The sequence below is a fragment of the Panthera onca genome, chromosome A1 (genome assembly GCF_046562875.1).
Source record: "Panthera onca isolate mPanOnc1 chromosome A1, mPanOnc1 haplotype 2, whole genome shotgun sequence".
Taxonomy (NCBI): domain Eukaryota; kingdom Metazoa; phylum Chordata; class Mammalia; order Carnivora; family Felidae; genus Panthera; species Panthera onca.
In genome coordinates this window covers 103,175,594-103,203,494 of record NC_138339.1, presented here as the reverse complement: position 1 = coordinate 103,203,494, position 27,901 = coordinate 103,175,594, and the positions used below count along the sequence as shown (strand labels likewise).

Sequence of the window (27,901 nt, the reverse complement as noted above, 5' to 3'; positions counted from 1 at the left end):
TTACATGACTCAGCTGAATATGTTTATGTAGTCATAATAAAACCAAACATTTAATATTGTTCTATTCAAAATTATGTCCTTACGTAGAAAGAATTGAGAATTTGTTGTGTGTATACATGCTGTTGGTTCAAGAAGGTTGAAAGAGAATTAAATTCTCATCTTCCATAGTAGGAGGTCTATAGCCAATGCCAGAAAAAAACGAGATCTCACTGTAAGCGTAGGTAACTATCAAACAGTTAAAAGTTTTGCAAGTGGGGAACTGGAAATGAAGTGGGGGTGGATGGGGAGAGGGCCTCTATTTTTTTGTAGTCAGGTTTTTTTTTTCTTTTTTTTTTTTAAGTTCATTTATTTATTTTGAGAGAGAGAGAGAGAGGCACAGAGAGAGAGAATACCAAGCAGGTTCTGCACTGTCAGCACAGAGCCCAACACTGGGCTTGAAATTCGGGAACCACGAGATCATAACCTGAGCCAAAGTCAGTTGCTTAACTGACTGAGTCACCCAGGTGCCCCGAACTTTTTCTTTTTTTTTTTTAAGTCTATTTATTTATTTTGAGAGAGAGAGAGAGAGAGAGAGAGAGAGAGTCAGAGGGAGAGAGGTAAAGAGAAGCCCAAGCAGGCTCCATGCTATGAGCATGGTGCCCAGCACAGGGCTGGAACTCACAAACCCTGAGGTCGTGAGTCTAAATCAAGAATCAGATGCCAGAGCCACCCAGGTGCCCCCGTTTTGGGATCTTGTAACTCTTTAAACCATTCCTTGAAAATTAAGCACTTAGGCATCCACATATAAATTAATTTCTCTTCTGTCCACCTAGAATTGTACCAGCTGTCTGCTGTCTTCAGGAGAGTTGCAAAATAGTCACTCAGATTATTTTCTGTAGGGCTTAATTCCCTGGCAGAATCCCAGTAGGAAAGGTGTGTTCGTATTTAACTTTGATGAAAATAAAATTAAAAATTTCTTACAACTTTATTTTTTATTTTTTAGCCAAAACAATTTTTTATTGACGTATAATTGACATAGATCCTGTTATTTTCAGGTGCACATCATAGTGATTCAATTTTTTTTTCCAGTTTATATATAATTATGTATATAATTGTATAAAATATAATGAAGTACATATGTATTTTTTCAAGCTACCTAACATAGAGTGTATATGGTGTGCTCTTGGCTTCGGTTGTAGATTCCTGCGGTTCATCACTTCCATGCCACAGCCAGTGCTTCCTCCCAACAAGTGCCCTCCTCAGTACCCATCACCCATTCCCCATCCCCCACTCCCTTCCACCCTCCATTTGTTCTCTTTAAAAGTCTCTTATGGTTTGCCTCCCTCTCTGTAACTATATAGATATATATTTTTTTCTTTCCCTTCTCCCACGGTCTTCTGTTAAGTTTCTCAACTACCTCCTATGAGTGAAAACATGATACCTGTCTTTATCTGAAAAATTAAAAAAATTTTAAGGTAGAATTTTGCTTTGTGAGATGACCTTGGGACTATAGAATTTTCTTAAATTATTGGTATTCTTGATTCTGTCTTTCTCACAAAAGTCATATGTAAAGATAATTACTTACTAATTACAGGATTCTTGTTACTGAGATTTTGCTGAACTCTATTAACAAGTGAGTTCCTAACAAATAATTCTTAAACTTTCTTTTTCAGATTTTGTTATGGATGTCAGGGGGAGTTAAAAGACCAGCACGTAAGTTCATGTGCTTTCTAAATGCTAAGTATTGTCTAAGAAATACTGAGGAAATAGCATTAGAAGTTTACAATATATTATTAAAAACCAGGCTCTTATCAGGTTATCCCTCAGAAGGGATAACAGTAGGTAGAGGGTAAATGGAAGTAAATTAGTTTAAATAGGGGCACCTAGGTGGCTCAGTTGGTTGAGCATCTGATTTCAGCTCAGATCATGATTTCACCAGTTCGTGAGTTTGAGCTCCGCATGAGACTCGCTGCTGTCAGCACAGAGCCCTCTTCAGATCCTCTGTCCCCCTCTCTTTCTGACCTCCACCCCCCCCAATCATGCTCTCTTTCTCTCTCTCCCAAAAATAAATAAAATTTTTAAAAATTAGTTTTTTTTTTATAATTCTCCATTCTAATTTTCCTGTAATAATATTTTAGTACTTTAAACTGTCTTTAGTTTGCAAGCTAAAATGCATTTAGATGGAAAGTATTAAAAGTTTTTTCTCCATACCTTGCTTTAGGCTCTGTCACAGTGTACTTTGAAGTTACCATTTAAGGTGGTTTCAGACCAGAGGTTGTTCCCCGGTTGTGCCAATTAGAAAATATTTTCAAAAATTTTGAAGGGTGCAATTTGAATGTATACACTGATGTAAAGATGCAGATAAGATCAGTGTGTAGTTTTATTTTTATTGGTAATGTGTCCATATTTAAAACTGTACTTGTATATTATACACTATATAAAATATTAGTTGGCAGGATTGCTTGCTTGTTTTACTCTCATATTTGATAAAACAATTTTATTAATTTTTGCGTGTCTCTGACATTGGTAGCTTCATCCTCATTATAACCACCATTGAATCTTTTGACTTTTTTTTGGACGGGGAGTGGGTTTGATTCTTACAGTTTTTTTGCTACAAGCTATGATGCAGGGAACATCTGGTACATATTTCTTTCTGCATATACACAGTGGTTTCTCTGGGGACTCAGAACAGAAATTGTTAGGTCAAAGGGTATTCATATTCAGCATTCATATTTGACATTTTAATATATGCTACCAGACTGTCCTTCTGAAGGTCTGAACTTAGACTATGCTGTTAAATGTGTTTTTTTTTTTTAATTTTTTTTTTGTAATTTATATCTAAGTTAGCATATAGTGCAACACTAATTTCAGGAGTAGATTCCTTAATGCCCCTTACCCATTTAGCCCATCCCCCCTCCCACAACCCCTCCAGCAACCCTCAGTTTGTTCTCCATATTCATGAGTCTCTTCTGTTTTGTCCCCCTCCCTGTTTTTATGTTATTTTTGTTTCCCTTCCCTTATGTTCATCTGTGCTGTATCATAACATCCTCATATGAGTGTAGTCATATTGATATTTGTCTTCCTCTAACTAATTTCACTTAGCCTATTACCCTCTAGTTCCATCCACATAGTTGCAAATGGCAAGATTTCCTTCTTTTTGATTGCTGAGTAATCATATATATATATATATATATATATATATACACACACACACACACACACACACACACACACACACACACACCACATCTTCTTTATCTTCTTTATCCATTCATCTGTCGATGGACATTTGGGCTCTTCCCATACTTTGGCTATTATTGATAGTGCTGCTATAGACATTGGGGTGCATGTGTCCCTTCAAAACAGCACATCTGTATCCCTTGGATAAATACCTAGTAGTACAATTGCTGGGTCATAGGGTAGTTCTATTTTTAGTTTTTTGAGGAACCTCCATACTGTTTTCCAGAGGGGCTGCACCAGCTTGCATTCCCACCAACAATACAGAAGAGATCCTCTTTCTCCACATCCTTGACAACACCTGTTGTTGCCTGAGTTGTTAATGTTAGCCATTCTGACATGTGTGAGGTGGTATCTCATTGTGGTTTTGATTTATATTTCCCTGATGATGAGTGATGTTGAGCATTTTTTCATGTGTCAGTTGGCCATCTGGAGGTCTTCTTTGGACAAGTGTCTGTTCATGTCTTTTGCCCATTTCTTCACCAGATTATTTGTTTTTTGGGTGTTGAGTTTGATAAGTTCTTTATGGATTTTGGATACTAAGCCTTTATCCGCTATGTTGTTTGCATATATCTTCTCCCATTCTGTTGGTTGCTTTTTAGTTTTGCTGATTGTTTCCTTCACTGTGCAGAAGCTTTTTATTTTCATGAGGTCCCAATAGTTCATTTCTCCTTTGATTTCCCTTGCCTCCAGAGACGTGTTGAGTAAGAAGTTGCTGTGGCCAAGATCAAAGAGGTTTTTGCCTGCTTTCTTCTCAAGGATTTTGATGGCTCCCTGTCTTCCATTTAGGTCTTTCATCCATTTTGAGTTTATTTTGGTCTGTGGTGTAAGAAAGTGGTCCAGGTTCATTTTTCTGCATGTCTCTGTCCAGTTTTCCCAGAATCACTTGCTGAAGAGACTGTTTTTATTCATAGGATATTCTTTCCTGCTTTGTCAAAGATTAGTTGGCCATACGTTTGTGGGGCCATTTCCAGGTTCTCTCTTCTGTTCCATTGATCTTAGCATCTATTTTTGTGCCATCATTTGACTGTTTTTAAGAACACATCTTTACTTGTATACTTTTTGAGATTTAGTAATTTTTTTATCTGTGTATGGTGCTGCCTTGGCAATTTTACTCCATGGCACGAGTATCCCTATATGTAATACTGATAGAATTATAGATTTTTAAATTTTATCTTATTGGTGTCTTTTCCCATATTAAGTAGTTCAATAGTTAAGTAAAAGGGGAATATAATTTGTGCAGTTGTGAGGTCATTCCCTAGCAATAACTAAATCTGTGTTACAATTTTGTGCTTTTCTTTTTATTTTTTTTTAAGATTTTTTTTTAAGTTTATTTATTTTGAGGGAGAGAGGGAGAGAGAGAATCCCAAGCAGTCTGTGCCATGACAGCCCAGAGCCCTGGGTGTTTAATCCGTGAGATCATCATGACCTGAGCTGAAATCAAGAGTCGGACACTTAACCGACTGAGCCACCAGGTGCTCCCATGCTTTTCCTTTTATTCGCATCAGAGAAATGACCACTCTAAGCATTTGAAACCAGCACTGCTTTCAAGTTCTTGTGTCTTCCCCAGACATTTACATAAAATGAAGCAATTGACAGTGTCTTACAATACAACAGACTGTAATGAGTCAAAACAAAGTAATTTTCTGATTTCTAAGGAATAGGGTTTTTTTGGAAAAATAACCACCTGAGATTTGCGAATAAATAGTACAGTGGAAATAATAGGTAGGTGGGCGGGGCAAATTGATAAGGATAATTGCAAATTGATAATGGAAGAGCAAAGCAGTGTGAATGTCTTCTAGCTATGCTGCACTTAACTCTGGGAAACTATTTTTTAAAATCTCTTTTCTTCTTTTCACTGCAGGTCTATGTTTGTGCTGTGTGCCAAAATGTTTTCTGTGTGGACTGTGATGTTTTTGTTCACGATTCTCTCCACTGCTGTCCTGGCTGTATTCATAAGATTCCAACTTCTTCAGGGATTTGATTCCAGCATATAGTGCACATTGTATGTGTTAAAAGGACATCTGCAACTGTAAATGAAATGATCCTTTAAAAGAAGTTCCAGTTAAAATATGAAGACCAGTTTGAAAGGAAAATATGATTTAAGAAGGTTTTGCTGAAAAAATAAGGGATTGGAGCACCTGGCTAGTTCCGTTGGAAGAGAATGAGACTCTTGATCTCAAGGTTCTGAGTCCGAGCCCCATGTTGGATTACTAAAAGATAAAATAAACTTAAAAAAAAAAAAAGTAAAAAATAAAATGTAGGATTTTATTACATTTTAAAATTTATGTCTTGTCATAGAAATGCCCAGATTTCAATAGTACTTTACTCAATTTTGTTTTCTATTATTTTGAGTTAACAATGTTTTCAGTCATTATACATTATTGTATTTAAGTTATTTACAATTATTAAATTGATATGACAGTTTTACTGCCTTATAATTAAAGTAAATGAAGAATCTATAGTTTATTTTTATTCAATTTTAGTGTAAAGAGAAAAGTATAAGTGTGAATTCACTGAGATTCGTCTCACATGAAGCAGTAGTTAGGGGCGCCTAGGTGGCTCAATTGATTAAGTGTCCAGCTTCGACTAGGTCATGATCTCGCAGTTCATGGGTTCAGGCCTTGCATCGGGCTCTGTGCTGACAGCTTGGAGCCTGGAGCCTGCTTCGGATTCTGTGTCTCCTCTCTCTGCCCCTCCCCCTCTCACATTCTGTGTCTCAGAAATCAATAAATGTTAAAAAAATTAAAAAAGAAAATTAAGCAGTAGTTAGGAAATTATTATGGCTACACCCACCTGAGGGGTTTCTTTAGGCTTAAACAATTAGAATGTAATTACAGAATTCATGCATCTAAAATTATTTTTTTTTTAATGTTTATTTTTTACAGAGAGAAAGACAGAGCATGAGTGGGGAAGGGGTAGAGAGAGAGGGAGACACAGAATCGGAAGCAGGCTCCAGGCTCTGAGCTGTCAGCACAGAGCCCAACGTGGGGCTCGAACTCATAGGCCGCGAGATCATGACCTGAGCCGAAGTCGGACGCTCAACCGACTGAGCCACCCAGACGCCCCAAAAGGGGTCTTTTTAAGTTTAAACATTCAAACTTAAAAGATTACCGTGGCCACATGTAGCACCAGTATACTCAAAAGAGATAATAAATGGGAACAGCGGGCTGCCAGTAGGACAGTGTCCAGCAGTCCTTCTTAGCACGAGAGGTTCACCCAAAACAGTTTAGGTGCAAGGTGATGAGATCCTTCACAGGCCTCAAGGAGCCACTATCTCTAAGTACAACTTCCAGGGTCCCCACAAGGGACATATCAGTCTTAAGAGATACCACACTCAGAGGAGCCCAAAGCTTGAGGTTCCCATCCGATGATTTATAGTGCATTCAGTCCAGATACAGTTTAGTAGCCAGGAGTCCTTTATGTCACCAGAAAGTTGCCTAGAAACAGTTGACATTCCTACCTTCATCAGTTACTGTGATAACACAGCCAGAAAGCTTAACTAAAGGGGACATTCACATGCAGGGAAAGAAAAGGTCTTCCTTCACTTTCATAAGGTAAGCCTACTGCATCCTTTTTATAGTTGGTAAAGGATTTTACCTAATGGAGTATATCTAATACCACCATTTTGTTGGATATGAAACTGGTTTACCTTTTTGTTCAGGCTAATGAAGCCAAAGTTGTGTCTCTTCCTGTTAGCCTCATTCAGGTTCATACCCAGGGATTATTCAACAAAATCCCCTTTAACTTTCCCAGTGTTTTTACTGGAAAAACTTAGGTGAGAATGCATGAAGAGGTCTGTATTTCAGGTTCAGTATAGATGTACCATTATAGGGAGAAGTCTTCATGGTATACGCTGTTGAGAATTATTAAGGTTTCCATAGCAAAGTTATGTTTATTTTAAATCTACAAACTTTACTCTAGATTGAGTGTCACTATGATATTTATGATTTTATAAAAGCAATTCTTAGTGAAAAACATTATCAGTAAAGATGATATAATCCTACCTCAGAGAGTCTATTCAATAAATCTTGGGGCACCCACATGGCTCAGTTGGTTAGGCATTCAACTCTTGTTTTGGCTCAGGTCATGATCTCATGATTCGGGGGACTGAGGCCTGTGTTGGTCTGCGCTGACAGTACAGAGCCTGCTTGGGATTCTCTCCCTCTCTCTCTGCACACCCCCCCTCCCCCGCCAAATAAATAAAACTTCAAAAGCTAAAAAATATCTTGAACTGAGCCCAGGAATATGCATTTTGAATAGTGTGCACAAACACGAAGACATAATGTGACCAAATGAAAGTAATAGATCTTTCTCCCATGAGTCTTACTACTCTCTGAGCCTCTCCCCAAATTGTTCTTTATGCAGAAATAGATTTCAGCTATAGGTAAACTGCTGTCTTCCTTCTGTTCTGTCAACAGAGGTTATCAGTAGCTTATAGGAGATTCCTTAACATGATCACAGTATTGTATCCCCCTCACCTGATTTAGAAGAAAGGCCATGAATCTCGAAAAGTTACTAGACATACGTTAGAGATACACCCTCGCTACCTTATATAAAAGGAATATTCAGTGCCATCTTTTTTTTATCTGCTTTATCTCTCTACATGGTTGCATTTCCTATGCATACTTGATAAGGGTAAGGTGAATATTTTAGTTAGGCTTAAGGAGGAATTTCTGTCACAATTATAGAGAAGATATTGGCTTGTTGGAGATGACAGAAATAGGGGCGCCAACTGGGTGGCTCAGTTGGTTAAGCATCTGACTCTTGATTTCGGCTCAGGTCATGATCCTGGGGTTATGGGATCGAGCCCCGAGTTGGGGGCTTATAATTCTCTTAAAATTCTCTCTCACTCCCTCTTTGCCTTTTCCCCTGCTCATGCACACTCTCTCTCTCTTAAATAATAATAATAATAATAATAAATAAAAAATTTAAAAAGATTACAGAAATAGAAATGGTGATCTAAGACTTAGTTCCGGTCTTTACTTTCCGTGTTGGAACTTCACAGTATTCTATGATATTGAAGGAAACTAACATTAGAGATCTTTCTGAATGGTATGGATTTCTCAGTTCTTTTATTGAATTAATGAGAAAACTTTTTAATACATAGCATTCATTATGAAAATTAGATTCATTTTAAATACTTTTAAATGCCTACGATTTACTTCATATATTTTTTAAATGTTTTAAATGTTTATTTATTTTTGAGAGACAGAGTGTGAGTGGGGGAGGGGCAAGGAGCGAGGGAGACACAGAATCCGATGCAGGCTCCAGGCTCCATGCTGTTTGCACAGAGCCCGATGCGGAACTCTAAACCATGAACCATGAGATCATGACCTGAGCCCAAGAGGGACATTTAACCAGCTGAGCCACCCAGGCACCCCTTACTTCATATTCTCTTTTATTTGGCCTGACAATCTTTGTTTTTTAATTGAAACATTTAGTCCATTTATACTTAATGTGCCTGCTGATATATTTCGGTTTAAATTTACCATCTAACTTTGTGCTATTTGTTTAAACTATTCCGTCTTTATTTTTCTTTTCTTGTCCTTTTTTGGATTGACAGTTTACCATTTTATGTTTTTCCTTGTCTAATTTGGAAAGCGTATACTTGTTTTTATTCTTTTAGCATTTATCCTAGAATTTACAATACACACCACTGTTCAACTTGAGTCCTCTAGAAAGTAGAACTTGAGGCAGAAAATGAAAGTATTAGGAGGTATAGATTCAGGGAAGTGAGGGTAGGGAAGAAAATGGAAAGTCCTGATGTGACGTGTTCCAACAGTGGCCAGGCTTGGTCATGAGCTGTGAAGAGTCATGGGCGTCTCCCAGCGTGCAGTGTTTACTCAGAGTGCGTGACTTCTCCTCAGAGTGCGTGACTTCTCCAGGAGGTTTATAAGAACAAACTGCCCCTCCGAGCAGTTCTTCAAAGGGAGGAAGGAGGGCAGTGTGATTTCCTAACTTCTTCCATCTCACATTTCCCGTTGGCCAAGGCTTGCCACACAGAGTTGTCACTTGGTCCATCGGCAACTGCTTAGGAAGCCAAACCTCCTGCTCAGTGGTGTGGCATTGCAGCTAACTGTGGAAGGTGGGGGAACCTCGGGTCAGACAGGCTTGGTGTACTTCAGTTTGGAGGCAGGCAAGAGCCCAGAAAGAAGGAAGCAGCCACGGGAATGTAAAGGGGCATTAGAAGTTTGTGTTCAGGGGCGCCTGGATGGCTCAGTCGGTTAAGTGTTCAACTCTTGATTTCAGCTCAGGTCATGATCTCGCGGCTCATGAGATCAAGCCCCGTGTCGGGCTCTGCTGACAGTGCAGAGTGCTTGGGATTCTCTCTCCCCTCTCCCTCTCCCTCTCTCTGCCTCTCCCCCCCCCCCCATGCTGTCTCCCCGCTTTCAAAAATAAATAAAAAGTTTGTGTACAATAACTCATTCATAACATGAGAATCTAAAGTTGATATGGGCCTTTACGCTCCTCACAGATAATACAGTAAACCTCATTTATCTTCTTCCTCATTTCTATGTTACTGTCATTGTATATATAATTATTTCCTTCGTTTCATAAAACAATATTTGTTTTAATCAGTCGTCGTTTATTAAGATCTAATTACATATTTACCACTTTCATGGCTCTTCATTTCTTCTTACATCTCAGATTTATTTAGGACCATTTTCCCTCAGTTACATCCTTCAGAATATACTGGTGCTCAAAGTACACAGTGTGCTATCTCCTATTTATGTAAGGAAGAAGGAAAATTCAGATGATTTGTGTTAGTGCAAAGAAATACTAGAAAACAATAGAGAAAATCAACAAACCTAAAGTTGGTTCAACAAAATTGACAGATCTTTAGATTAACCAAAAAAAAAAAAAAAAAGAAGACTCCTATTACTGAGATCAAGAATGAGGAACCCCACAGTGGGCATAGAGATTACTTAAAAAAACAAACAAAAAACAATATACGTTAAGATGCCTGGCTGGGTCATTAGGTAGAGCATGAGATTTGATCTCTGGGTTGTGAATTCAAGCCCCATGTTGGGCCAAAAAAAAAAAAAGAATGAAGGAAGAGATATCTCTCTGCACCTTAGGAAAGTAAAGATTGTAAACGAGTGCTGTGAACAGCTAGGGCAATGAGTGAATGTTAATGGGCATAGAGCTACTTTCTGGAGTGATAAAAATCTAGAATTGTGTGGTGGTAATTGTTCAACTCTGTGAACCTACTGAAAACTGATGTATTGTACACTTTGAATGGGTAGGTCGTGTGGTATGTGAAGTATATCTCAGTAAGGGGCCTTTAAAAAATAAAACACAGGGGCACCTGGGTGGCTCAGTTGGTTATGCATCGGACTTCAGCTCAGGTCATGATCTCATGTTCCTGAGATCAAGCCCTGCATCAGGCTCTGCACTGACAGATTCACTTTCCCTCTCTCTCTGCCCCTCCCCAACTCACGCGTTCTCTCTCAAAATAAATACACTTAAAAAAAAAATAGGGGTGCCTGGGTGGCTCAGTTGGTCGAGTATCTGACTTCCGCTTGGGTCATGATCTCGTGGTTCATGAATTTGAGCCCCACATCAGGCTCTCCACTGTCAGCAAGGAGCCTGCTTCAGATCCTCTGTCTCCTTCTCTGTACCTCCCGTGGTCACTCTCTCTCTCTCCAAAATAAACACTTAAAATAAATAAAACACTGGAAGAATACTTGTCTGGGGTGAGGGTCTAGAACTGAGTAGACAAACACAGGGAAGAGAGTGAGAATTATTTTTCAGTATTTTTACACAGTTTAAATTTTTGAGCCCTGTAAACAAATTATTCAAAAATAAAATTTATGGAATCCTGGGAAACTGTAATGAAGCAAATGAAAATAAAGTAATGTAGTTAAATGTTAGCTGTTAGTTGAGGGCCTGAATAGTAACGCAAACGCGGTCATGTTCATCAAATAAGGTAGGAAGTATGGAGCTGGAGGTTGGAAGGGAACTGGAATAAAATTTTATTTGGGTCATTGGTTCAAGCAATACATTTTCCATATGGCAATATACCCTTGAGGATAACTATACCCATGCAAGATGAAGAAATGAGTAAATTAAAAGCCTGTAGGTCCTGTGTTTAAGTGACCCACTGTATATCTGAATACATGCTGTACTCACAGTTGGAAACTGTGAGGGGACAACAGGGCCACTGATGCTCCGAATGGCAGTCAGAAGAAGAACCATAAACATTTTGCAACATTTCTCAATCGTTTGTAATTTCCTCATGTTTGCGGCCATATCTGTGTTCAGCTGTCTGTATCTCTGTAATGATTGGCTAATACATAACAAGAGGAATGGTTTCATGGTGGTGACATAGGGTATGTCCAGATGACAGAAAGTGGGGTGGTAGAATCTTAAGGCCTTTAGTGGGTGCAAGAGTTCATGAGAAAGGGTGAGAAGTTTGAGTCCCCGGAACCTAGCAAGGAAGAAGGGGTCAGAAGACATTGGCACACTTTTGGGAAATAGTCTTAGGAGTGTCCTAATACCCTCTTTGGATCTGGTTTTATAAGAATAGAGGGTTCATTATATTCTTGCCATGTTCTCTAATCTCTGGGGCCTCCAGTTATGAGGTTGGCTGGGGACTCTCCTGGGGTTTTCATGGGACTTAAATTCTTTGTTTCACTTGACTAAATTGCTATTTGAGGGACACCTCGGGCCAGGGCCCTGGAAATAATACACAGCTTCTTGATTTATTAATTCTCTAAATAAACCTTGTACACCTGCTGCCTACCTGATGGGATCGTAGGCATTAGGACGTAGACACCAAAAAAAGGACACAAACTCTAACCCTGTGGATGGGTGGACCTCCCAGCCTAAGAGGCAGAGCTATGAAGAAGCCAGTGTGAAAGTGCTAATAAAGAGTTCTCCTAAGTTTTAAGTGTTGACATCTAATTTTTAAAAAGCGCACAGCCTATACGATGTATAGAATTGTTGAATCGCTACTTGTACACCTGAAACTAATAAAACGCTATGTTAACTGTACTAGAATTAAAATAATTTTTCAAAAGCCACACAGGCTAAATAACACTTACCTACTGGCCTGTCTCTACCTTACCGTAAGGGCAGATAATCTTTTAATTTTCAGGCATCTGACTTTCGTGAGATGTGCCTCTCTTGGGATAATTCAGTTCCAATTTTAGGTATTAAGAATCGACTCTTTGGAGGAAGAGGGATGTTTCAAGGACCTCTATAATCAATGATTGTAAGGGTGGTGCCTGGACCAGTAGCATCAGCATCACCTGGGAACTACAGACAGCCATATTCTCGGGCCTGTCACCAGCTTTGGGAATGGGCCTAGACATCTGTGTCTCAACAAATCCTCCGGTGGCTGTGATAAATGCTAAAGTAGGTAAAGCACTGCCTCTCACCATATTGTAAACGTGCACAGAGCTTAAAAACAGGTCCTAATAATAGAATTCTACTTCTTTTTTTTAATTTTTTTTTTAACATTTTTTTATTTATTTTTGAGACAGAGAGAGAGCATGAACGGGGGAGGGCCAGAGAGAGAGGGAGACACAGAATCTGAAACAGGCTCCAGGCTCTGAGCTGTCAGCACAGAGCCCGACACGGGGCTCGAACTCACGGACCGCGAGATCATGACCTGAGCCGAAGTCGGCTGCTTAACTGACTTAGCCACCCAGGCGCCCCTAATTCTACTGACTTTTAAGGCTATGCAGAGTTCAGTGTCACTGGGAGTAAATGGGGACTTCTTTCAACTGATAAGGGATATCCACTAAAAATCCACATCAAATATTCTTTTTTTTTTTTTTTTAACATTTATTCATTTTTCAGAGAGAGAGACAGAGTGTGAGCGGGGGAGGGGCAGAGAGGGAGAGAGACACAGAATCCAAAACAGGCTCCAGACTCTAAGCTGTCAGCACAGAGCCTGACATGGGGCTCAAACTCTTTAACTGCGAGATGATGATGTGAGGCGAAGTCAGAAGCTCAACCAACTGAGCCACCCAGGCACCCCCCACATCAAATATTCTTAAGGGTGAAAGTTTAGAAGAATTCCTAGTGAAGTCAAGAATAAGGGTGGGGTGTCTGGGTGGCTCAGTCAGTTGAGGGACTCTTGATTTCGGCTCAGGTCATGATCTCACGGTTGATGGATTCGAGCCCTGCATCTGGGCTGACGATGTGGAGCAGCCTTTGGGATTCTCTCTCCCTCTCTCTCTGTCCTTCCCCTGCTCACACTCTCTCTCTCAAAATAAATAAATTAACTTAAAAAGAATCTTATAAAAAGTAAGATAGGATATCTATTATCACTGTTTTAAAGCAACATAATATTGGGGTGCCTGTGTGCCTCAGTCGGTTGGGCGTCCGACTTCGGCTCAGGTCATGATCTCGTGGTCCGTGAGTTTGAACCCCGCGCCGGGCTCTGTGCTGACAGCTCAGAGCCTGGAGCCTGTTTCAGATTCTGTGTCTCCCTCTCTCTGACCCTCCCCTGTTCATGCTCTGTCTCTCTCTGTCTCAAAAATAAATAAACGTTAAAAAAATTTTTTTTAAATAAATAAATAAAGCAACATAATATTGAAGCATATAATCCATGTGACAAGACAATGAAATGACTGTAAAAGACCAAAGTGTCATCATGTTGAGAAGATGCAAATATCTCCTTCCAATATACAAGAGGATTTACACTCATACATTTAAAAAAAAAGTTTTTTTAACGTATATTTATTTTTGAGAGAGAAAGAGAGAGAGTGTGAGCAGGGGAGGGGCAGAAAGAGAGGGAGACACAGAATCCGCAGCAGGCTCCAGGCTCCGAGCTGTCAGCACAGAGTACGACACGGGTCACAAACTGTGAGATCGTGACCTGAGTTGAAGTTGGACACTTAACAGACTGAGCCACGCAGGCGCCCCATTACATACATATCTTTAAAACAGACCAGAAAGAGTCCTGTACATCACCAATAAATATTTTGAAGATAGAATTTTAAGTTAAAAAAAAAATCCAATCCATAGAGGCAACAAAATCTATAAAGTGCTACAATAAATGTAATGTGCATTGGGCAAGACGCACACAACATTATAGATGAACAGTAAGGTCGATTGGGGAAAATTTTATAGGCAGAAGGGTCAGCGGTGTGGACAGATTCCACCGACCTCTGGACTGCCTATAAGAGGAATTGTTGGTTCAGCTGCAGCGGGATGCACCACGGAAAGTGCTTCAAAAGAGCACTGTCCCTGTAACATTATACATGCTATTAGAAAAGCGAAGAGGGGCTGGTGAATACCTGGTCATCTAGTTAACAATGATTGCTTCTTAGCTGGGAAACTGACCTTGTTGGATCAGAGCTTAGCCAGTGAGTTCACATTCCAATGATGTGGGTAACAAAAGCCTCCCTAACTCAGCAATTTGCTCAACTACCAAAAAGGTAGGGAATGAGCTTTCTGGATTACCTAGGTTTGCCTTTCCTGAAAATCTAGCCTTATGGCAGCATAACATAGCAGTTAAAAGTGCAGACTCCAGGGGCACCTGGGTGGCTCAGTTGGTTAAGTGTCCGACTTCAGCTCAGGTCATAATCTCACAGTCCGTGAGTTCGAGCCCTGCATCTGGCTCTGTGCTGACAGCTCAGAGCCTGGAGCCTGTTTCGGATTCTGCGTCTCCCTCTCTCTCTGCCTCTCCCCCGTTCATCCTCTGTCTCTCTCTGTCTCAAAAATAAATAAACGTTAAAAAAAAAATTTAAAAAAAAATTAGATGTGAAAACAAGGAACCGTCACCACAAGAAAGAGCTGTGGGGAAATAGAGGTAGAATGGCTGACACTAAGGATTGTTGTGGGAGAACTGAAAGAATATAGGAGAGGAAATCTCCAGGAAGTAGAGCAAACTGGTAAGAGAATGTTTGAGGGAAAAGAAAGTTAAGACTTAGATTTCCAACTGAATAATGGGGATACCAGGCAGAGTGAAAAGAGAAAAACAGTAGGAAGTTAGGAAATTAAAGATAATTGGGCTGTTGGGAGCTCCACCTGTTCAGAATGAAAAAGCCCGCTGGGTGCCCAGGGCAATGGATGTAAAAGCACCCACACCTAGACACTATCCTAAGAATGTTTATAACCCCAAAGATAAAAGAGAAAATCCTCAAAGATACCAGAAAGGTAGAAACTGCCATCATCCCAGAAAGAAGATTTATACTAGCATCATAAGCTTTCATGAATCATGAGCTATTTAGAATAAAATACTTTCTGCTGTGGGACTTGGCAGGTTTTATTATTCCTTTCGAGTTCTGACCTAATGGCTGTTGACTCACAACCCTGGAACACTGGTAACTTCCCAGTGAACTGTGCAATTTGAGTTTTGGTTCCTCAAATGTTTTCTCAGTGCTTCCCATTAAAGGGCTAGCACAGAGGCTCAGCCACACACTCTCCTTCCTTCTGAGTGGGACTCCGGACAAGCCTCTCAGTAAGTAAATGACCTTCTCTGACCATGGTGCTTTGCTTCCACACCTCACCTCGCAGTTCTCATGTTTCTCTCATTCCTGTTTGTCTCTTGGGAGGCCAGAGGACAGGCACTAGGGTCACACAGATGGGTTTGAATCCTAGCTGCACGACACAGGACCCTCCCTGGCTCTCTTAGCTCTTGTTGTAAAAGAACAGGAAAGCTGGAGAGGGCTTCGGAGGTCTCTTCTGCCCAGAAACAGCCTGGGGACCAGCAAAACTGACCGGTGAACTTCGTTGTCTACGTACAGGACGACTGCGGACCAGCTGGTCTCTTGCAATCCTGTACTTCCGTACCCCCAGAGAGACGGGGATCTGAGATGCTGCATGTTGGCCAAACCTGAATGAAATGTCCAAACTGGTGATGAATGTAGTCAGTCGTGTGCTAAGGTCTGAAACAGACCGGGGTGGGGGTGGGGGTGGGGGTGGGGGGCAGCTGGCGTCAGCTTGTTTCTGGTTTTGGGACCGGTCACGCAGCCTAGTTTTGGTCACAGGACCAGAGGGGTCTCTAAGACTCCTCCTCAGATGAGATTATGGTTTCTCTAAGAGCTATCTAGGTGGTTCATTACCTAAAGTGAAGAATGTCCTGTGCAATAGAGAAAAATCCCTAGGTACTGATCCTGGAGTCTGAGTCTCTCTCTCGTGTAGACCTGTTTTTAATTTTTTTTTTTCAATATTTATTTTTTGGGAGAGCACAGGTGAGGGAGGGACGGAGTGAGGGAGACAGAGGATCTAAAGCAAACTGCGCTGACAGGCTGACAGCGGCCAGCCCGACATGGGGCTCGAACTGAGCAACCGCAAGATCATGACCTGAGTGGAGGTCAGACGCTTAACCAACCGAGCCACCCAGGCGCCTCATGAATTTTAATTTTTGTATCTTATCTTTCACTGTTGTTAAAGCCTTATGTAACTATACTGTGTAGAGTCTTGTGAGTTTTTTCAGTTAGCCAACCCTGGGTGATGGCTGGAGACGGGGCACTGTGATTGGCATACTGGAAACCCGTGGTTCCTCTTTTAAATTTAAATGATGGCTAAGACTTTGGGAGAAAAAAAAAAAAAAATGAAAAGTGGGAGAATGAGAAAAGAATGAAAAGAGTTCAAGCCACAGAGGCCAGGCTGGCTGCTGAGGCATCAGTGGCTTGATTTCAAGTAGGAGAACTATTGATGGGAGGAAAAGCAGAGCAGGGAGGGACCGGTGGTAGATCCTGAACCAGAGCAAAGAACTAAGCTATTAACACAAACTCAGAGAGGAAGTCCTCCCAGAAAACCATTTCTTGGCTGGTTTGGGCTGCTTTGGCAAAAATGAAAGGAAGAGCCTCAGGCAGCCGAGTCCACCAAGGTTTGATCTGTTCGTTCTGGGAAGGGATGTGATGGCAAAGGAGAGTTGGGGAGATATTTCTTTTGGTCATAATGTGACTCTCATCTGCTAGCCACCAAAGGGACTGTACAGAGCAAAAGAGAATTGAAACAAAGGGGCGATTCCGTCGAAACCTCGGTAACCTTCTGGTCTGATAGACCTTCCTAGATAACCTCTGCGGAGACAGATTTCCTGCACTAATGACAAAGGAGCTCTTCCTTGCACTGGATCCTGCCAAATAAACGGCATGCTTGCTCTTAATCAAGACCCTCAGCTGCAGCTTTTGCAGAAATGTGGGTAGATTGGCAAGTTCTTGATCAGCTGAACCGGGTAAAGGTGGGAGTGGGTGGGAAGTGCATAAACCCACCTTGCAGAGCTGAACCACCCAACTTCATGTTGGGTTTAACAGAAGATTAACAGAAGATTAACAGAAAATTAACAGGGATTAACAGAAGACTCCTGAGGCTCCCAGAGTGTGGAGAATGCAAGCAGGCATGTTGCCGCTTGTTATATGATGGTGCTATGGGAGCCCCTGCTTTATGCCTTTGACCTAAGTGGTGACTTACCTGCAGCTGCTCAGGTGGAAGTTCATCAACCTGCTTTTCTTTCCTTTTCAGAAAATGGCGGCCCAGGAGGCGGCCCAGGAGGATAGGATTTCCGAGTTTGATTTTGCTTTGCTCCCGGAGTTGTCTGCTTTTCTAGGCATAGATGCAGTTCAGTTCGCCAAAGAAATGGAAGAAGGATTTCAGAAGGAACGAGAAAAAATGCAGAAAGGCTTTAACTCACACATGCGCAGTGAAGCAAAAAGGTTGAAGAGTTTTGTGACCTGTGAGCACTACAGCTCATGGACGCCACAGGAGATGGCAGCAGCCGGGTTTTATTTCACTGGTGTAAAATCTGGGATTCAGTGCTTCTGCTGCAGCTTAATCCTCTTTTGTGCCCACATCCACAGACTCCCCATAGAACTTCACAAGAAGTTTCGTCCACGTTGTGAGTTCCTTTTGGGCAAAGATGTTGGTAACGTTGGCAAGTATGATATAAGAGTCAAGAATCCAGAGAACATGCTGAGAGGCGACAAAGCAAGGTACCAGGAAGACAGGGCCAGACTCGAATCCTTCCAGAACTGGCCATTTTACGTGCAAGCGGTATCCGTGAGGGACCTCTCAGCTGCTGGCTTTGTCTTTACAGGTAATTTTTTTTTTTTAACGTTTATTTATTTTTGAGACAGAGAGAGACAGAGCTGAACGGGGGAGGGTCAGAGAGAGAGGGAGACACAGAATCTGAAGCAGGCTCCAGGCTCCAAACTGTCAGCACAGAGCCTGACGCGGGGTTTAAACCCATGGACGGTGAGATCATGACCTGAGCCGAAGTCAGATGCTTAACGGACTGAGCCACCCAGGCGCCCCTTTCCTTAATTCTTTTAATGGCTGCAGTATTGGGAGGGGGGGAGTTGTTTGCTTTAATTTTAAGGCTAACTTTAATGTATAGGGAGAATTACACTCTAGAAAACTGCACTATGTTTGAAATCTCCTGGCCATGCCATAAATGTTAGGACAAGTGTGAATGACAATTTTGAAAGCAGCAGTCATTTACTGAGTATGTGTTTGATGCTAAGTTCAAATTCAGCCTTAATTCTAATCCAACAACTTGCCCCTTCCCCACATCTCACAGTTGAGTTTATTAGGCTCAAAGAGTTTAAGAAATGTGCTTAAGTCTCCACGGAAACTTCATGGCAGAACTACAAGTTACAGCTTCTAATGGTACCTTACTTTATGAGTGCTGGTGTTTCTTGGCTTCCTGACTCCTTCCCTGAGAGCTCAAAGAGCAAAACACCAGCCCTTGGAAGGAATTGGGGCGGGTGCATAAGCAGCTGACCGTTCTGTATGTGAAGTAGGGCTGTGGCTGAGGGGTAGGGTACCCTAACTGCTCCCTTAGGGGAGAAGGGCTGTGTGTGGGGTAGAGATTCAGCCTGCAGGGGGTGTGAACAGACAGACATGCTGCAGTGCCTTTTGCTCATGCACCAAGCAGTCAGCTCCTAGAAACTCGTCTTCTGCACTACTCCATCGAGCCATTGCTGGGCGATCTAAATGTGTCCTTCACATGTAGGTAAACGGGACACTGTGCAGTGTTTTTCCTGTGGTGGATGTTTAGGAAACTGGGAAGAGGGAGACGATCCTTGGAAGGAACATGCCAAGTGGTTCCCCAAGTAAGTAGATAAATATATTTTTCCTGTAATTATCTTTTTTTTGTTGTTGTTGTTGTTGTTGTTGTTGTTGTTGTTGTTGTAAGGCAAAAGACAAGTCATCTGGAGTAGCGTCTTCAGTCTTGATCGTTTCCTATCCGATATTGGAACATTTCAGAATTTATTCAAGAAAGGCTTGATTACTTTGTGGAAAATGTGAATTGTATCATTTAAAATCATTTTGGGGCACCTGGATGGCTCAGTCGGTTGAGCGGCCATCTCTTGGTTTCAGCTCAGGTCATGATCCTTGGGTTGTGTGTTGGAGCCCCGCATTGGGCTCCACACTGAGCTTGGAGCCTGCTTAAGATTCTCTCTCTGTCTCTGTCTCTCTCTCTGCCCCTCTCCCCTGCTTGTACTCTCTCTCTCATTAAATAAAAAATAAAATAAAATCACTTCTTTTTTTAATGTTTATTCTTCGAGAGAGAGCACATGCATGGTCATGCATGTGAGCAGGGGAGGGGTAGAGAGAGGAAGAGAGAAATCCCAAAAATTCTGTGCTGACAGCCCAGAGCCTGTCATGGCGTTCAAAGTCACCAACCCCTCAGATCATGACCTGAGCCGAAACCAAGAGTTGGACACGTAACTAAGCCTCCCCAAGCGCTCCATTATAAAACCACTTCTTAAAGGTTGTTTTATTAGAATCCTATCTGTTTGGCAAAGTAGTTCCAGATCTGCCTTAATTAATAAAGAATAATTTGCATGGGGATGATGTAAAATAGTGTATAAAGGAAGTTGGAAAGTAACACCATGTTTAAAATCTTACTACACATGGTTACCTGTACTGCTGAATATATACCTCGTGCAAATGTTTTATTTCAAAAACTGAAAAGTTTTGATTACAACGTTTAGTTCTCTGCTTAGAAAATGAAGTATGTTTCAATTATCTTTAATGCTATATTGAGTAGTATTTTCTACATGACTTTACATCTCCCAAATACGGATTTATTGCTTAAACCTTTTTTTAACTTTGATGTTGAAAATTTTTAACGTTTATTTATTTTTGAGAGAGAGGTAGATAGCGAGCAGGGGAGGGGCAGAGAGAGAGGGAGACAGAATCCCAAGTAGGCTCCCTGCCACCAGCACACAGCCCGATGTGGGGCTTGAACCCATGAACCATGAGATCATGACCCGAGCCCAAACCAAGAATTGGATGCTTAACCAACTGAGCCACCCAGGAGTCCCTGATGTTGAAAATTTTAAACAAAAGTAGAACAGTTGGGGCACCTGGGTGGCTCAGTTGGTTAAGTGCTGGATTCTTTTTTTTTTTTTTTTAATGTTTATTTTTACTTTTGAGAGACAGATGTTTACTATTGTTTACCAATTACAGATGTGAATTTCTTCAAAGTAAGAAATCCTCAGAGGAAATTGCACAGTATATCCAAAGCTACAAGGGATTTGTTGGTGTCACGGTAATTTATAACAGCAAATATTTTCTCAAGTTGGCTTTTGGTTACCTGATACTTTGTGAATTAGAAGGTGGGGGGGTGGCATTCTTTTTTTGTCATGGGCTCCATTTGTTTCTTCTTCCCTTCTTTCATTTCTCCTACCTCTCTTCTGGTCGACTGCAGAAAACCACATTGTCTTGCTGAACTACAACCAGTCTTACCCTCTTTGACTGGAGTCATCCCACCCCCACCCTGCTTCCACTTCCGATGGCTGCCCCCACCTGAATGCCTGCATAAGATATTCACACCTGGTACCCCCAGCCCAGCTGGCCTCAGAGCTGCTGCCTCCCAGCTGGTTACTTTATACTCTATTAGTAAGGATTCCCTAGTGTCCGGTCACTTCCCGAATTGGCTTAAACAAGAAAAGAGTGGATTGGCTAAGAGGACTCAGAAGGTGAGAACCCTGAAAAGAAGATGGCCTGAAAGGGAGGAGGAGTGTTTGCTCAGAAAGAAATCTGGGTGCAGTTTCAGGATTGGTTGCTTAACACCTAACCACCTCACTGAATCCGTTTTCCTCCATATAGCTTATACTGCCTCATTAGTCAAAGTACATCTGTGCAATGTTAATATAACTCTGATTTTGGACTGGATCTTTGGAAAACATGACCCTGAGAAGGCTCCCTGTTGGCTATAGATAAACACTCACAGGTGTTTTTTTTGTTTTTGTTTTTTGCACTGCATTAAGAAATTCCAACATCAATAGAGATGGAAATTAGGAATGATCCCACAAACCTGCCGCAACCCAATGAAACTATGGGGGGCGGGGGAAGGAGAGTTCTTACCACTTGTGATTCATAGATCACTGTATTGTCTAAGTCAAATAGTTGATAACTTGAATTTTAATTTTCTTCAGGGAGAACACTTTGTGAATTCCTGGGTCAAGAGAGAGTTACCTATGGTGTCAGGTAAAGACTCAGGCATATCCCAAAGGCTTTGCTTGTTTCTTCCTTTGCTTTTTTTTTTTTTTTTGTCATCTTTTTTTTTTTTCATTCTCTTCCTCACATTATGGTGTCATAATCATTTTTTTAATGTTTATTTTTGAGAGAGAGAGGGAGACACAGAATCAGAAGCAGGCTCCAGGCTCTGAGCTGTCAGCACAGAGCCCAACGTGGGGCTCATACCCACAGACCACGAGATCATGACCTGATCCCAAGTCAGAAGCTTAACCAGCTGAGCCACCCAGGCACCCCTATGGTGTCATAATAATTAAAAAAAACCAAAAACAAAAAACTATTTTCATAAGAGATTTCTAGTCTTCGGGAGTGACTTAGTTTTTTGTTTTTGTTTTTTTTTTGATGTTTATTTTTGAGTGAGTGAGACAGAGAGTGCAGGCAGGGGAGGGGCAGAGAGAGGGATACACAGAACCGGAAGCAGGCTCCACTCTGGGCTGTCAGCACAGAGCCCGACGCGGGGCTTGAACTCAGGAGCTGTGAGATCATGACCTGAGCTGAAGTCAGACACTTAACCTACTGAGCCACACAGGTGCCCCTGGAATGACTTTGTTTTTTTTGTTTTTTTGTTTTTTTGGCATAAATGAGCATACGACAGAGTTGGGTCTTCGACACTTTCTTTAGAACAATGTCCTAAATTTTCTGGATAAAACACTTCTGAATATGTTCTTAAATGGATCAGTGTTAAGAAATTAGGTGTGAGATAATAGAAAATACATAAATTCCCCCAGTTCCTGGCACCTAGCGCCTAAAACCCTTAAGAATCCCTAAGTGATCAGGGGCACTTGGATGGCTCAGTCGGTTAAGTGTCCTACTTCTGCTCGGGTCAGGTTCTCTGTGAGTTTGAGCCCCGCATCTGGGCTCTGTGCTGACAGCTTGGAGCCTGGATTCTGTGTCTCCTTCTCTTCTTACCCCTCCCCTGCTCATGCTCTGTCTGTCTGTCTCTGTCTCTCAAAAATAAACATAAAAAAAAAAAAGAATTTCTAAGTGATCAGAGCACTGAGAGGATCTTTTGTTCTAATGAGGTGGGTGGCTCTTGGATGCTGTGGGTGGGATCCTGGATGGGGGCTGCTCATTAGGAAGGCCAAACCACCTTTAGAAGCTTGGAATTTTCAGTCCTTCCTCCCATTCTTCAGAGAGAGAGAGAGAGAGAGAGAGGAGGGGGCTGAAAGTGGAGGTAATGATCAATCAGGCCTACATGAGGAAGCCTCCTTAAATAGCCCAGTACTATAGTGTTCAGAGAGCTTCCCGGGGAGAGAATACACCCATAGCCAACTCCCCGCAGGACAGAAGCTTCTGTACAGAAGCTTCCCACACACACATACACACTGGGCCTATGTATGTCTTCATCTGGTTGTCCATGTGTATCCTTTATCATCCCCTTAAAGAAAGTGGTAAGTGTTTCCCTGAGTTCTGTGAGCCACTCTAGCAAATAAAATGGTGTGGGAGCAGTCTTGTGTGGCTGAGCCCTTAACCTGTGGGATCTGACATATCTCTGGTAGAGTTAGATTTGGGTAAATTGTAGGACACCCAGATGGTGTCAGAGAATGGCTTCAGGGGGCGGTCGTAGGACCCTCACACATCTGGTGTCAGAAGGGTTGTGAGTGTGATAGTTGTGTGAGAGCAATGGACACATAGGAAAAGATGGGTTTTTCCAAAATACTAAGTAATATTCAGATTAAAAACGAAGTTAATGGCAGGATCCTGTGTTCAAAGGTAGAACACCAAGGCAAGCTTTCATGTTAAACACGCAGAACCAAATTAACATAGGTCAGTTTTCTTTTTTTTTTTAATTTTTCAAAAATGTTTTTATTTATTTTTGAGATACAGAGAGTATGAGTGGAGGAGGGGCAGAAAGAGGGAGACACAATCTGAAGCAGGCTCCAGGCTCTGAGCTGTCAGCACAGAGCCTGATGCGGGGCTGGAACTCACGGACTGTGAGATCATGACCCGAGCCGAAGTCAGACGCTTAACCAACTGAACCACCCTGGCGCCCCCATAGGTTAGTTTTCAAGTCCTCACAGGGTACAGAAAGAAGACAGGAACGCAACCCCAGGCCCAGCCCAAGGTGGGAAGTCCAGTGGAGACTACGTCACAGAGTGGATACCCCAAAGGGTATCCTGCCTGCTCTTAAGGGAGATAACAAGGAAAACTTGATATTCTCGAATCTTGACGCTAAGCTGGGGAGAAAGAGAATCTCCTCTAGCACTGTCTTGTTTTATTTTGATGGTAGTTGATGAGGGAGCCTGGGGTGAGCTGAGGGCAAAACACAGGCTGGCACATACAGCCCCCGACCCCTAGGTGGGTGATACGTGATATTCCTCGGACACTCCTGTGTTTAAAGAACACCAAGGCTAGCTTTCATCTTAAACACGCAGAACCAAATTAACATAGGTTAGTTATGTTAGAGGACAGACGAAAGGGGTATAAGTGCTTTTCATGGTGACGTGGGAAACTAAGGCAAATGAAAAATTGAGTTTCCTTACTGCCTATAGCCCACTGACAAGTCCTTGAAACCAGCAGACTGACCTCCTCGGAGCTCAGCTGTCTGATGATGACACTTTGCTGGGGGCAAAAGGGAATCTTAGTCTAACATTATCCCAATCTCGAGGATCCTGTAAGTCTACTTCCTTTACCTCAACTGCCCCAAGATGTATGCTGGCAATCATCCTCCAAGCTTATGGCCCCCTGATATGCATCTGCAGGGTCTCATGACTGAGGTTTTATTAAATATTAATAACTGGCATTTCCCTAGCAACAGCTAGCCCCTCAAGGTCCTGGAAACCTTGCTTTCAAAATACCTTAGAGATTTAGTCTATCCCTGACCCCCTCCTAACATGAGGGTATATCATGAGTTACCCCTCACGACCCCATGAAGCTCTTCCTGCCCATGGGTCCTGTCCCCGTATTTTAATGAAATCACCTTTTTGCACCAAAGATGCCTTCAAGAATCCTTTTTTGGCCATCGGTTCTGGACCACCCCGCCATCACCCCAAAACTTCATCAGTAGATGATGAAGAGATCATTTTGAAATGTTTTATTATAGAAAAATTTGAACCTATGCAGAAATGAGACAGTAGTGTTTAGCCACCACATATCTACCAGTGCTTCAGCGCTTCGACATGCGGTCAGTCTTGCTTCCCGTAACTATTCCATCTTTTCCAACCCCTCCTCCAATTGCATTGAAGCAAAACACAACGCATCCATATTCCATCTCTAGATACAAAGGGGTAATTTGAACACTGATAGTTGGAATCTCAAAGCTTGCTGATCTCCCCGTATGCCTTTTTTTCAAGCGTATTGCAATGACAGCATCTTTGCTAATGAAGGACTACGACTGGAATCTTTTAAGAGCTGGCCCCATGCATTCCCTGCAGGAGTTTCAGCTCTGGTCAGAGCAGGTCTTCTCTATACAGGTGAGTTGCTAGTTTCCGCCAAGCTCTGGTCTTGCTCTTTCTTATGTCCACTTAAACTCCATTTATACCTTATGGTCCTGGACTTGTGTTTATCTAGACTCAACAGTCTCAGCTTTTCTTTTTTAAATGTTTATTATTTTGAGAGAGAGAGAGTGCGCGCTCACAGGAGAGGGGCAGGGAGAGAGAGGGAGAGAGAGAATCCCAAGCAGGCTCTACACTGTTAGTGCAGAGCCCAACGTGGGGCTTGAACCGTGAACCATGAGATCATGACCTGAGCGGAAACCAAGAGTCGGATGCTTAAGGGACTGAGCTGCCCAGGTGCTCCTACAACGTCTTTTACTTTCTACACATTATTCTCCAACCCTCACCCCCTACCAACCTTGGCTTCCCTGGAAACTGTCACATGACCTTTGTACTTCCCTTCTGCTTGTATCTCTGTAACCTGAACTTAGTAGTCACGTGGCCATACCTACCTATAAGAGGAGCTAGGACGTTGTTTCTTTTTCCTGGATGACTAGCAAAAAGGGGGGTTTCTGTTACCATGGAAGAAAGAGAGATACTGGGAGTGTGGATAGCAGCCTTTGCCATACTCTATTTGGAAGAGAACATCAGGAAATTCTTGTGTTTTAGGTAAGTTTTTTTTTTTTTTTAATTAAAGTTGATTTTTTTAGTCATCTCTACACCCAACATGGGGCTCAAACTCACCACCCCACAATCATGAGTCACATATTCTTCCGACTGAGCCACCTAGGCTCTCCCAGGAAGTTCTTCTTTATGATTTCCGACCATGTAGCATCTGCTGTCAGTTGGTAATGTTCTCTGTTTAGTTGTTGGTCCTCAGGCAGCTCCACTCTGTAATCCAGAGTGGGTTCGTTCTGCTCAGCAAAATATCCGTATGAGTACAGCAAGATGATCAGAGAAAAGATAGTGTGCCCTTCCTAGGTATCTTGCTGGCTGCTGCCTTTTTTTTTTTTTTTAAGTGACCTCTAGGCCCAATGTGGGGCTTGAACTCAAAACACGAGGTGCAGGCTCTACCACCTGAGCCAGCCAGGTGCCCCTTGCTGTCTTTCTTTAGACCAAATACACACATGGAGTGATGATAGCAGAGGTCCATGCAGATCTCGTGCTGAGTGGTCAAGTAGGTATCAGAAATATCACAGGGCATTGTGGGGTACGGGAATGCTATGGTCACTTTAGCAGACCTATTCCATTGGTACAAAAAAAAATTTTTTTAAGATTGCACATTAAAAAAAAAAAAAGTATTTATTTTTGAGAAAGTGGGAGACACAGAATCTGAAGCAGGCTCCAGTGTCTGAGCTGTCGGCACTGAGCCTGACGTGGGGCTCGAACTCGTGAACAGTGAGATCATGACCTGAGTGGAACAGACGCTCAATCGACTGAGCCACCCAGGTGCCTAGAACAGAAAAATCTTAATGCCTCACAATTTTAAGCATTTGAAAAGACATCATTCCCCCCCCCACCCCCACCCAGCCCCGCTTTCTCCATACTCTATTCTTTCTCTTGCCAGTGTCCTCAAAGATCCTCTGCCCAGTGTCCTCACCCTGTTCCTTTTCAAACCTCCAGCTCTCCCCACAAGTCTGAGTCCTCTGACCCTTGTAGGATTTTGCAGTCTCTAAGACCTTGTATTTTTGTCCAGATACAAAGGGAGGTTTTCTTCTGCCCTAGCTTTGCGGTGCCTACAAGGGTCCAAGAGTAGAAGGAAGATGATGGATGCTCCATTTCTATTTCAATCATTTGGTGGGTCCTAATACTAATTTCCCTTCAGAGAAATAATTTCATAAGGAGACTTGATGCTGCTTGTAGTGAAATAAACCAGGGAATCATGTAGTAAGAGGCACTTGATTCTTCATGAATTTACTTATATACGGGCTGCTACATTTCCTCAAAGATTTTTCCCCTTGAGCTCCAAATACATTCTTTCTGTCCTATTCCTTAAACAAATACTTAGTGAGTGTTTAATAAGAAGTGCTAGGTACTTTTCTAGGCCAGTGAGATTCATGAGTGAGCGAAACGGACAAAAATCTCTTGCTTCGAGGAGCTATAATTCCACATTCTGATTTGCAAATCTCTCTCTCCATTAATGGAGGATGGGACAGGGAGAGGGTGTTTATCAAAGTGCCTGGTACCTTAGGAGCATTTGGTTCGTTAGTTGATTACTCTGTTGGCCAAGAGAAGAATCCTACATAGAATATCACCTTGCTGGTGACCCAAACTGTGACTCTGTCGCAAAATCCGATTGGAAATACGAAGAGCGTTTTGGTCATAAAGGCTTCGTGATTGTTATCTGTGACAGTTGACAAATGCACATACAAGTGGATGGAATTTCCTTACTTTTAGGCACGAAGGACATCGTCCAGTGTTTCTTCTGCGGAGGATGTATGGAGAACTGGAAGGAAGGTGATGACCCATTAGAAGATCATGCCAAATATTTTCCCAAGTGAGTGGAATGAATGTTTAGTGTCTGTGAATTTGGATGCACGTTTAATAATTCTCCCCATCCCCCAGTTTTATTTTCTAAGTCTTCACCCACCTCGTGGATTCATGTTATGTAGCATGAGTGTTTATTTCTTTCATCCTTCACATGTAGAATTCCTTGTTACATGTGTAGTTCTGGTTAGAGCAATAATTTTTACATTACATGTTTTTATTATCATGACTATATAAATGCTATGCAGAGCTAAACCTTGTAGTAAATTAACACTTACTTTTCTTCCCTGTACAACTTTTAATTTTTGTAGGAAGTGATAACTTTGTTTGGCTTAATTTTTGTTGTTTTCAGGTGAGATTCATACATTAGC

General features: G+C 41.9%; 2 protein-coding genes across 9 annotated transcripts in view; both read left to right on the top strand.

Annotated features, from left to right (window-relative positions):
- The window catches only part of LOC144612689 (general transcription factor IIH subunit 2), a 34,970-nt gene extending 29,292 nt beyond the window's left edge, over positions 1–5,678 (top strand). For all 3 annotated transcript variants that reach the window (XM_078449144.1, XM_078449145.1, XM_078449146.1), the window contains exons 15-16: positions 1,653–1,692; positions 5,081–5,678. In XM_078449144.1, the coding sequence (XP_078305270.1) occupies positions 1,653–1,692; positions 5,081–5,200 (160 nt within the window). In that variant the 3' untranslated portion in view covers positions 5,201–5,678. The remainder of the gene's footprint in view (positions 1–1,652; positions 1,693–5,080) is intronic.
- Positions 5,679–15,522: 9,844 nt separating this feature from the next.
- Positions 15,523–27,901, top strand: part of NAIP (NLR family apoptosis inhibitory protein) — an 87,945-nt gene continuing 75,566 nt past the window's right edge. For 5 of the 6 annotated variants that reach the window (XM_078449160.2, XM_078449162.2, XM_078449157.2 and 2 more), the window contains exons 1-7: positions 15,523–15,637; positions 17,647–18,217; positions 19,136–19,235; positions 20,599–20,680; positions 21,570–21,621; positions 24,963–25,082; positions 27,441–27,540. In XM_078449160.2, coding sequence (XP_078305286.2) covers positions 17,650–18,217; positions 19,136–19,235; positions 20,599–20,680; positions 21,570–21,621; positions 24,963–25,082; positions 27,441–27,540 — 1,022 coding nt within the window. In that variant the 5' untranslated portion in view covers positions 15,523–15,637; positions 17,647–17,649. Of the gene's footprint in view, positions 15,638–17,646; positions 18,218–19,135; positions 19,236–20,598; positions 20,681–20,839; positions 21,111–21,569; positions 21,622–24,962; positions 25,083–27,440; positions 27,541–27,901 lie in introns of those variants that run through there. The other variant, XM_078449164.2, reaches the window with a different exon arrangement.